Source organism: Eretmochelys imbricata, chromosome 5 (assembly GCF_965152235.1).
Source record: "Eretmochelys imbricata isolate rEreImb1 chromosome 5, rEreImb1.hap1, whole genome shotgun sequence".
NCBI classification, from domain to species: Eukaryota; Metazoa; Chordata; order Testudines; family Cheloniidae; genus Eretmochelys; species Eretmochelys imbricata.
The window spans coordinates 95,567,767-95,580,259 of record NC_135576.1 but is presented as its reverse complement, the minus strand read 5'-3'; the positions used below and the strand labels follow the sequence as shown (position 1 = coordinate 95,580,259).

Below are 12,493 nucleotides of genomic sequence, written 5' to 3'. Positions count from 1 at the left end.
TACCTCCGAGATAACCAGCTAATCAATTAAGTTAGTTCTCAGTGTGGCGCTAAAGAAGTAGACACCACTGATTACTTTCCATGCGGAAGAGACAGATGTTCCTTATGAACGGAAAATGGGTGAAGTATTAGATTTACTTACACTGCCTAAAGGCTGACACACAAGAGACAGACCTAGGCCCATCTAAAACAATGAGGAAAAGCCTGCTTTATTTCTGCATAATGTCTTCCCAGTTTAGCTCATTACCATTTCCAGAAAAAAGAAAAGGAGTACTTGTGGCACCTTAGAGACTAACCAATTTATTTGAGCATGAGCTTTCGAGAGCTACAGCTCACTTCATCGGATGCATACCGTGGAAACTGCAGCAGACTTTATATACACACAGAGAATATGAAACAATACCTCCTCCCACCCCACTGTCCTGCTGGTAATAGCTTATCTAAAGTGATCATCAAGTTGGGCTATTTCCAGCACAGATCCAGGTTTTCTCACCCTCCACCCCCCCACACAAATTCACTCTCCTGCTGGTGATAGCAAAGAGACAACTCTCTACACAATGTGCATGATAATCAAGGTGGGCCATTTCCAGCACAAATCCAGGTTTTCTCACCCCCCACCCCCATACACACACAAACTCACTCTCCTGCTGGTAATAGCTCATCCGGGAGAGTGGTCAGTTTGGATGAGCTATTACCAGCAGGAGAGTGAGTTTGTGTGTGTATGGGGGTGGGGGGGTGAGAAAACCTGGATTTGTGCTGGAAATGGCCCACCTTGATTATCATGCACATTGTAGGGAGAGTGGTCACTTTGGATGAGCTATTACCAGCAGGAGAGTGAGTTTGTGTGTGTGGTTTTTGGGGGGGGGTGAGGGAACCTGGATTTGTGCAGGAAATGGCCCAACTTGATTATCATGCACATTGTGTAGAGAGTTGTCACTTTGGATGGGCTATCACCAGCAGGAGAGTGAATTTGTGTGGGGGGGTGGAGGGTGAGAAAACCTGGATCTGTGCTGGAAATGACCCAACTTGATGATCACTTTAGATAAGCTATTACCAGCAGGACAGTGGGGTGGGAGGAGGTATTGTTTCATATTCTCTGTGTGTATATAAAGTCTGCTGCAGTTTCCACGGTATGCATCCGATGAAGTGAGCTGTAGCTCTCGAAAGCTCATGCTCAAATAAATTGGTTAGTCTCTAAGGTGCCACAAGTACTCCTTTTCTTTTTGCGAATAGACTAACACGGCTGTTACTCTGAAACCTACCATTTCCAGTGTATTCAAAAGAATCTGCTTCATCAGGAGTGTCAAGGTCATCTACATTTATGTCAATTTCATCTGGCGTATCCAGATTATCATCAGAAAGGACAGACCCTTCACTTCGGTCCAAAGAAAGGTTGATGTTTGGAGCAGTGAGCTTTATTCTTCTGGGGTGGGAGCCATTAAGATCCAGAGAATTAGGTGGCTCTAAATAAATATGAAGAAAGAGAAGAGTATCTGTATTAGATAAAACTGCTCTACTGAATGCTTTTGAATAACATCAAACACATTCAACAATGATATTTTCTATCAACCTGTCATTTAAAATTGTATAATATATAAAATCAATTGTAAAAAAAGTTAACAAGAAACAAAAATAGATTTATGTCTTCAGAAATGTCAAATGTAGCTAGAAGCTCTAAATTACATGAATTCCCGATGACCTCAGTGAGATACATATGGAAGCATCCCAGGACAGAATTTGGCCCTATAAATTTAGCTAAAATTATCATTATATTTAAATAACAGATGAAGGATTTGTATTGTCATGTTCCAAACTCTGATAGTAACACCATTATTAATCATAATCACTTTCTCTTAAATTGTTCAAAATGGGATCTAGCTCCTTTGAAGACATGCCTGAGCGGGAAAGTTCAGATCTGGTTACCACCTTTTCCAAACTTCTGTAATATTTAGACACAGGTGCATTTTGTTTTTATTACAAAATTATGGGCCAAAAGCAAAGTTCAGATGTGCTTCTGACAGTATATGTGGATCACACAGTTCATTTCAATGTTGAACCAAGGTACCTTTGAATGAATATACCTTTAGGTATCTATTGTAGTATTTGTTTGGTATCATTCTTGTGGTGGTATTTTGCAAATATGCTGCTCTGTATTTTGTCTGATTATATAATGTGAAATTCTCTACAGTAGTAGTTATAAATATGCAACATAACCTTGTTCCTCATAGTTGGGTGTAATTAAAGATATTCTCAGTTAATTAAAATACAAGTTTGGCATGATTTCTTTCCTGCTACTGCATTTTATGCAATATTTTAAGCTCTCTTCTTTGGATTAGTGTCTTTTTAATATCTGAACTTACTTACCCCATTTAGACTGAAGTCCAATTTAGCATACTTAAGGCAGAGTACTTAATGCATTTAGTTCTTGTGATAATTAACAGACAGCTGACACCAGGGCACAAGGGAAAATATGTGGCACATTGCTAATTATTATCATTTGTCACGTGAAGTACAGAATTAACTAAATAAAGCAAACAACACTTTTTTTCTAACACTGAAATGATGCCTTATCAGCACAGAAATGTCCTTCTCACTGAATAATTAAATGTCATGGAAATCAGACATAACTGAATGAATGAATAAATGTTTCTCTTACCAGGCCTGATCTCTGTAGTATCAGGACTTAGTACACCCTCCTCAAAGGGGATGTCCATTCCCACATCCTCTGGTACCAATCTGGAAAAAACAACAACAAAGCAACACCTTAAATTGACATACTGTATTTTATATGCAAGATGACCAAGATCAATTTGATCTAATTTGTCTGTCTAATTTATCTAACACTGTCTTTCCTCATACATGTCTAATTTTAATATTTGATTTGCAAACAGGCTACAGTCATATAGTGATGACCACAATGTGGCTGATGGAACATGTCTAGGTAGCTCTTAGTTACCTCTATTGTTGATATGGAGATGTGGCCCCTGGAGAGTGCAAACCCCACCACATAATCACGCACTTGAGTTTGGATTAGGACGTAGCATTGTGTAACCCCACTTCAGCAGACTGCAGTTGTTTCCATTTTATGCAAATTAAGTGCAGCTTTTGGGCTTCTCGCAAGTTGCTAATGCAGCACTAGGTGCCAGAAAGTTGTGGCTATCCTGAGCCACTGCACGCAAATCACATATCATAGCAAGACTTCCATAATAACCTAATTACCATAATCACATTTGCTGTACATCAACATTAAGACTAAAAGGATATTACATTTTTTGATTTTATTCATATTTTAGGGCTATTTTGCATGTGAATCAGCTAAAGTGTCTCATTCTATCATGGAATTTCAGAAAGGCATGTATAGGACTGAAAGAACTCAGAAGCACAAAAATAATATCCTGGAATTTTGTGACAGATTTTCTATGTTGCAAAAACTCCTACCAAATGTTTAACTTTCATATCAAGTAATATTAGTTAGGAAAATATTAGGGAACTATCCTAATAATTATACCTAAAAATGACTATTAATTGGGATAATGTATAGCAAATGCTGGGGGGAAATTGCAAATGTTAGAATTTTTTAAAATAAATCACTTCAGCTGTGTTCATTCCCCCTTTGTATTCACTTTCTGTGAAATTTTTACAAATAAGTTTGCTAGTAGGAATGTTCACAGAAACAGCAAATTTGAAATGAATGTGACAGAATATTAATTTAAAGTAAATTTCAGTTTCATAACTGCGAGTATTTATACCATAAGCCTTATTCTGAAAAGTTACACTAAATCAATCAGAATAAACATATTGTGTGACCTATGTGTCCTTTCCAAACAGCTCAATTTTAAATTATGAATACTGATTACACAAAGCAATATTTGCAGGAAACATTTCATAGGAAATCCAAAGTGAAATATCTTCACATAAAAATTTAGTTGAATAACTTTAAAAAAGAAAAAAAATTGTGGAAAACATAATTTTGTTTGCAGATAGTTTGTGAACTGAAAAAAAAAGCCCAAAATGCCATGGCTAAATAGCTTTTTGAGAATAGGCAACCAACTCTCTATAAACATCCAACTGGAATGTTGAAAATAATTACGAATTAATTATTGAAAAAAATATAAGATCAAAGATGTTAGTGTAACAGGGGAATTTCTAATACCATCAGCAGACCTGATCCTGCTTTCCTTGCTCATTCAAAGAAATTGTCATTGATTTCATTGTGAAATGTGCATTCTTATGGAAGGCAAGGACACACAAAACACACAGTATTCAGGTAACTTTTAAACATTATTGTGAATATGCAAATGTATAGCCTCAGGCATATTTTTACAGTAGCAATTTAAGCTACAACATAGTCTGGCTTTTTTGTTGTTTTTTTTAGCAGCAGAAAAATAATTTTGTTTTCACATCTGGATCACAGAAATTTGGCTAAATGGATTTGTATGAGACTTCTCTCCCCCCCGCCCCCCGCCCCAAAAAATCATACTCTGGATCTTATTTTTGGGCTGAGACTGATGTTATAGCCTGTTAATGATGTTATAGCCTGTCCTGTCCACATGCAGGACCTGTTATGAAGGATTCAGAGTAACAGCCGTGTTAGTCTGTATTCGCAAAAAGAAAAGGAGTACTTGTGGCACCTTAGAGACTAACCAATTTATCTGAGCATAAGTGAGCTGTAGCTTTATTTCCTTACAAAATGTAAATAAACGATTAACTATTTAAATGCTTTGACCAATATACAGTAAAATTCTGTTATTAAAATTAATTCATCCTTTTAAACGAATATGAAATGAAGCCTGAGTTTTATAATGACATTTAGATGTCCCAGTAAAGCTAAATAAGATACTGTATGCAAACATCAGAGCAGGAGTGTATATATTTGTGAATATATTTGCTTTAGTGTCCACATTCAGGTTTTATTTAAAATGTGTTTTATTAACATTTTACAATGTAGATGCCTAAATCTAAGCATGAGACTGCAGGAGTTTGGCACTTCTGAAAATTGGGCCACTTATTTAGGTATCTGTAGGCACAAGTTTGAAAAGGTTGGCCAATATTAATAGACATGTTTTCTTGATATTTTAAAAATGTCGCTAAAATATGGTTTGTTTTTAAATTTAAATTTCCCTTATTGTTCTGTGAAACAGAAAAATATTCTGTTATTGCAAGAATTCTCAAACTTGGGGTCGCGAGTTTATTACATGGGGGGTCGTGAGCTGTCAGCTTCCAACCAAACCCTACTTTGCCTCCAGCATTTCTGATGTTAAATATAAAAAAGTGTTTTTAATTTATAAGGGGGGGTCACACTCAGAGGCTTGCTATGTGAAAGGGATTTATTTGGGCATAAACTTTTGTGGGCTAAAACCCACTTCATCAGATGCATGGAGTGAAAATACAGTAAGGAGTATACATGTGAAGATGGGAGTTGCCTAACCAAGAAGGAGGTCAGTGCTAACGAGACCAATTCAATTAAGGTGGAAGTAGCCTAGTCTCAACAGTTGATTACTTTTGTAGTGCTGTCCTCGCTTACAGACAGCCCCCCCAACCTGAAGCAAATACTCACCAGCAACTACCACCACACAACAAAAACACTAACCCAGGAACCTATCCTTGCAACAAACCCTGTTGCCAACTCTGTCTGCATATCTATTCAAGGGACACCGTCATAGGACCTAACCACATGAGTCACATCATCAGAGGCTTGTTCACCTGCACATCTACCAATGTGATATATCCATCATGTGCCAGCAATGTCCCTCTGCCATGTACATTGGCCAAACTGGACAGTCTCTACACAAATGAATAAATGGACACAAATCTGACATCAAGAATTGTAACATTCAAAAACCAGTAGGAGAGCACTCCAATCTCCCTGGACACTCAATAACAGACTTAAAAGTGGCAATTCTTCAACAAAAATTCAAAAACAGACTTCAATGAGAAACTGCAGAACTGGAATTAATTTGCAAACTGGACACCATCAAATTAGGCCTGAATAAAGACTGGGAGTGGATGGGTCACTACAACAAGTAATTTTCCCTCTGCTGATGCTCACACCTTCTTGTCAACTGTTGGAAGTGGGCGACGTCCACCTAGATTACACTGGCCCGGTTAGCACTGCAAAAATAATCAACTGTTGAGAATAGGCCACTTCCACGTTAACTGAATTTGCCTCGTTAGCAGTGCCCCCTTCCCCCCCGACTTGGTAAGGCAACTCCTATCTTTTCATATATATATATATACTGCTTACTGTATTTTTCACTCCATGCATCGGATGAAGTGGGTTTTAGCCCACGAAAGCTTATGCCCAAATAAATTTGTTAGTCTCTAAGGTGCCACAAGGATTCCTCGTTTTTGCTGATACAGACTAATAAAGCTACCACTCTGGAATATGTGAAAGGGGACACCAGTTTGAGAACCACTGTGCTATTGCATAAGTATCTGAAAGCAGAACGTGATTGTAAGTGAAAGTCACAAGGTAATTTTTATTCCTTATAATGGGCGAAAAGCAAAAATAAAACAGGCAACATAAATGGTGAATGGTAAATTTAAAAAATACTTTGTTTCATAATCTCAAGTGTAAAAATAAATTTAAAATGAGTTTTATCCCAATTGTGTCCATTTTATTTAAAAGTGTTCTGTAGCAAAACAAAAGACAAAACTAGGATACTACTGTAAGCTCTTTGAGAGATGGACCATCTTTTTGATCTGTGTTTGTACCATGCCTAGAACAATGGGGTCCTGGTCTTTGATTGGCCTCCTAGGTGCTATCGCTATACAAATAATATCTAAAGGAGCAATTTTCTGAAATGAATTAAACTGAGTTAATAATTTGTTATTAATGGGCTGTTAAAGTTTTACACCCCAAGCGTGAATTGAATCTCTACCCCTCTAAACTACATTCTCTTCACAGGTTGAACTAGCCCATTGATTTCAATAGGAGTGATATTCAAGTAATTGAGAACAGAATTTGGCCAAGAATCTCTAAGCTCAATTTGATGGAACAGCATTTTTATGTAATTAATATACAATATTCAATGTGGGGTATTTGTTGTGTGACAAGCTCTAGAAGCAAGAGGTACCCTCCTCCAGATGGAGACTTGACAGATTTGGGACACTGTAGGTACATAAAAAATAATTTAAAACATGACCATAAACAGCCTTGTTGACATAAAATAATCTCCTGCATTTCAGATCAAAGAGGGGCATATATTATGGCCTTACAGCAAAGCTGAATGTAAATAGCTAAGCAGTTTTTGCTGAGATAATGCTTTTTTTTTTTTAGTGTCAAGTCCCTTTTCTATGAAATAAACAATGAACAGCATTTGAGAAAAATGTCCTGAGAATGATATTTTTAGAGCCCTTGTATGCACCCTAGACTGACCAAATAAGCATGTCACGCTGGAAACATGAGCTCTAATATCGTCAGTAAAAACAAAGTTTTTACAGAATGGAGACATGATTAATGTTTATTTACTTATAAATTAATATGCAAAGCAGACATTTAAAAAAAGAGACGGGAACTAGCCTTAGTTATTTCAGATGACTATTGTTTTCATTTCCCCTTTCACAGCCAGAATGGGTAAAAACCTGGTGGACTGGGGGAAGGGCATGGAAAGGAGGAGTACTGCTTCTACTGTATTGTACACTTCTTCCTCAAACTCCCCAGCAGTGCAGAAATGGGCAAGGTGGGGACATGTTGACTTTCTGCAGCACTATCACCCCCAATCTGGCAGGATTTTTGTAAAAACCTGACGTTCTTTGCATTAACTGACTTGGGTTCCTCCTCCACGCTCTGAAGGGAATTCTGGAGGCAGCAGATAACAGACAAATCCTTGGCAGAGCATAGGCTGGGAACCCACCTATAGGCACTGGGCCTCCACAAATGTCAGCAGAATCCTCTGGTAATGCAGGAACTCCATTCTACAGTGGGCAAACCCTTCCCACTCCTTCACCCACAGAGGGAAGCGTTAGTACATCGGAAACCCCTTACGTCCATGCTTGAAGAATTTCCAGGCACACAAGGTGATGCTGACCACAATGTTAGGAATAGAGAGAACACTTTTTCTTTCCGGTGAATGCTCCTTGTTGAAGGCTACTCAGCTGCATTAGAGGCTCCATTATAGTCATACACGATTTAGTGGATTGATAAAAAGATGTTTTCTCTTGAAACTGAGGTCAAAGTAAATTAAACTTTGTGTCCTAAATGACTTGTGTGGTACACAGACCAGTCATTCAATGATCAGCTGCATTAGGAGTCAGGTTACGGGACATTAGCTTTGATATATAAGGCCTGCAATCTTGCACAAAAGTAAGTCCAAAAATGTGTATTTCTTAAAGGCAGTTCAGAGCCAGATATCAGATTTGTCTGAGAGCGAATGGGGGTGGGAAAAGCTGACTTGCAGCTGAACTCTTTTACATTCCCTTTTTATGGTTTAGTTAGCCACATATCTGATGAAACAACCTCTAGATCAGTGGTGGGCAACCTGCAGCACGTCAGGGTAATCTGCTGGTGGGCCGCCAGACAGTTTGTTTACACTGCATGGCCACCCACAGCTCCCAGTGGCTGCTGTTCGCCATTCCCAGCGCAGGCCTTTCACCCTCCCGTTTTCTATGCCCAAAAGCTACGTCACATTTAGCACATTTAGGCTGGAGAAGGCTGCTAGGCCAGGAAACAGCACACTGACATTTTCTACGTTTTTTCACAGATCTTTCATATTTTCCCCTCCTATGTGCAGAAATGTATTTATTTTTTTTTACTCTGCAGGGCACTATGTTCAGGGCTTTTATAAAGTGGTCAAAGAAAGGTAAATGCAAAGAATGTCACACCCATAATCACATAAAAATGCTGCTTATCCATGTTGTTTTGAAAAATAATAATGGTAAGACTGGAGAACAAAGTACAAAGAGAATGCCATTCAGAGAGGAGACTGGAAAATTAGCCATATTAAAAACAAATAAGCTACTCAAATTTCACAGATAACCCTGGTGCCACCATGGCCTTGCAATAAACAACAGGCTTGGTTAGTGCCTGTTTTGTCACTGATTCTCAATGAAAGGTGGAGCTTTTGGAGGGAGAATGGGTTCATTGTGAGATGGTTCAACAGATATAAAAATAATTTTAGGGGATTGGAGATCCTCTCTCTCTTGCATCTGCCTGGTGGACTAAAAACAAAAACAAAACAAAACACAGTGCAGAATTTATTCTCTATTCCTTCTTATCCCTATTTCAGATATAATACAAGTCACATAAAAATCAAGGAAGGAGAATTAGTAAAAGGTGGTATTGGACATCACAATGCAATATTTTTTTTTTATTCTTGTTTCTTCCTCCCTTAAAAAAATCCTTCCTTGTGATATCTGCAAGGAGCCAAAGTAGCACTCCCTTTCTGCTCGACATGTGTTCGTCCCCCCCGTCACTTGTAATCTGTTCTTTCTTGCCTACCCCCGCTCTTTCCCTTCCTAGCGCTCGATTCTGCAGGGTGTTGAGTACCCTCACCCTGATCCAGCAAAGCACTTACGCATGTTCTTAACTTGACTTCAGTTAAACTACTTTCATGCTTAAAGTTCAGAGTTCTCAATATCAGAGTAAGAGTGCTCAATATCAGGTGGGATCCAGCCCTCAGCTCTTTCACCTTCCCATTATCAGCACTAACCTAAAGCCATGCCTGAACTATCCAATCACATTGTGGCTGGCCCAAGGGCAGGGGTGAGACTGCCTTCTTCCCCTTCTTGAGTATTTACTCAGGGCCACCTAAAATCTGGGCCTCAGTCTGAATGAGCCAAATTAATATGATAACAGAAGTTAATGGAATTACACCAGAGATGAATTTGGCAAAATATCTTTGCTTAATTGCTAATGATATTTCTCTTCCACTTACAATTCTATGCTACAAAGTAAGACATCTTTTTCAGTTTAAGGCACTTGGATCCAAAATAATCCCTTCAGATAACACACATGGGGTAACTTTCACTAGTTTCAATGGAGGTGGGAGGGTGGTCATACATCCCTTTCCAATGTTGTACTTGCTTTAACCCTCCCTTTTGCATTCAGGTAACACAGCTGCAGAACCCATCATTACTGCAGATCAAACTCTTGTCAGACATATATTTTTTAGAATTAGAAACTGTTTGGCAGTTTTGCTTTTATTCCAAAAAGAAAAGGCCTTTCTGCTTCCTTTTTATTAAAAAATATTACTATATGTTTACGTGTTTGTACTGTGATGTCCTGTAACTAGAGTTCTTTCTCTATTTGAAAAGATAACTGAATGCCAGGGCCTTTCTTTATCAATATTTCTGATGAGAAATATTACCATAAATATCTATGGTCTAGGGTCATCTACCATTCTTGGACTACTTTTTCAAAAGTACAACAGAAATGATTTAAAATGTAGTCAGTCTGTTGTGCATTTTGAATAGGAAACGATTCTTCTGGTTACAGATGTGAACTATGTTAACTGTTTTACAAATGAGATGGGTTATTTCAAGTAACATATTAAGCTACAAGAACTGGTAGGAAAGCACATTAATTGCATGTGTGTGCCTTTGCCTTTTGAAGCTGATCATCTAACTAGGGCAAGTAGAAGGGATTTGCAGGCTCAGCCGGAAACATGCTAACCAGACAATATCCAAACAACCACAACAAAACAGGAGATTCAGAAAATACGGTATCATTATACACAATTAGGAAGGGAGAAGATGATAGAGTATTAGGCCATAAGCTCCCACTCCAAAAAATATATAGAAAAGTTGTCAGGAAATACTCAGCTAGAAAGAGAAATATAAACCATAAGTAAGACCCATTAGCCCAACCTAGTCTAGGGAGAGAAAAAATATATTGACATGAAAATCTTCAAAATGACTTCCTAGAATCAGTTCCTAACTGCAACATTTCTGTGCTACAAATCTGTAAGCAGGAAATTTCTACAACTTGTTTTTAAAAGAGGCTTTGGAAGGGATTCTTAGGTTGATAAACTGAAGAGCCCCAAAATACAGACCAGTATTCAACAAATCAAAGTGACATGTATTGCACAGCTTGGATTCAATGCAGGAAGGACATTACAGTTCAAGTGGACTTTTTAGTGATTCCCTATCTCACCTGTATCTGCACACCAAAAAAATAATAAAAATAAATAAAAATGAACAGCCTAGAGGGAATCCATGTCTGGACATCTGAGATTTCGGAAGCAGAAGCAATTACTTTTACCCAAAGTGGTGTAACAGATCCTGTGGTATAATCATATTACATGCAAGTGACTAGTGTAAGCTGATTAATTATTTCTAATTAAGATCTGCAAATTAAGAAGAAATAGGTGCAGGGTTGATTTAATCATGTACTACAGAATATGTCCAAGTGGTTACTAAGTTTAATTCTTGGGCGATAATAAAATTAAGGTAGAAAAAAATCAATATCCTGAATGTTGGAATTTATTCATCACTAAAAAACCTTGAATCATCCTTCTAGTTACATACTATAAAATATTGGACAATGGGTCTCTGTTTGAGCCATATATTTTAATAACCATACTATAATACACAGTGCAAGGTGCTGTGCAAATATTAACTTATCATTTTTCACAACACTGCTGCGCAATAGGTATGTAAGTGCCATTATTCCCATTTTATAGATGGAGATACTGAGATAGAGAAGTTAGGCAACTTACCAAAGCCCTTAGAGGTAGTCATTTTCAGAACCAGGATTTGAACTCATGACTTCCTAGGTCCCTGTCCTGTGTGCCTCAGATCTAAAAGTTGTTTGACAATGAACATTAGAGCTGGTTGAAATTTTCTGAATTTCAATTCTTTTAGTCAATTTTTCACTGAAATTTCAAAGTTAGATCAGAAAAGTGATTGGTTTTGTTGTAAAAAATTTCCCCTAAAAATTCATCACGTTTTTCAACTAGATATAAGCTAGATGGCTGAAATTTTCTGAATTTCAAAATTTCAGTGAAAAGTTTTGTTGAAACTTTGAATTTTGACAAAAAGGGATGGATTGTTCACAAAAGAAATCTTGAAGAAGTTTTCCTATTTTTCAAATAGCTTTAGTATTTGTACGGTTTATCTTATTTTTGTCTGTTTTTGCCATAACAGAAGAAGCAGAAAAGAAGGTGTATGTTGTGCTCCACACAAGGACTTCCAATATGCTTGGCACGATGAGAATTCCCCTTCACCTATTCCTATAAGACTAAAATTTCTTTAAATAGTTCTGATAAAGAAATTCACAATGGCCTTGACAATTTTAAAATACAACTAGTGTTACTCCTGTACAACTGATCTGTTTGGCTCTGCAACTTTGTTGGCTTTCTCCAGTGTTATTTTTTTTAAATTAAATCTTTTTTTGTTTTTCATGGTCTTCTTTTTGCACTGCTTAACACATTTGCCTCTTGGTAGAGACGTCTACAACTGTCCTCTATGGGATGGAATCAGATCTGTCAACAGTGGGTAAAAGGTCCTATCCTACTAACAACTTTACACCCTTTTTTTTTTTTTTTTTTCTCGAA

The 12,493-nt window shown here is 37.5% G+C and overlaps 1 protein-coding gene across 1 annotated transcript in view; it reads right to left on the bottom strand.

The window, feature by feature from the left end:
- Positions 1-12,493, bottom strand: part of PRUNE2 (prune homolog 2 with BCH domain) — a 205,820-nt gene that overhangs the window by 30,392 nt on the left and 162,935 nt on the right. The window contains exons 11-12 of the mRNA XM_077818026.1: positions 2,656-2,735; positions 1,262-1,462 (exon numbers count right to left, since the gene is read on the bottom strand). Coding sequence (XP_077674152.1) covers positions 1,262-1,462; positions 2,656-2,735 — 281 coding nt within the window. The remainder of the gene's footprint in view (positions 1-1,261; positions 1,463-2,655; positions 2,736-12,493) is intronic.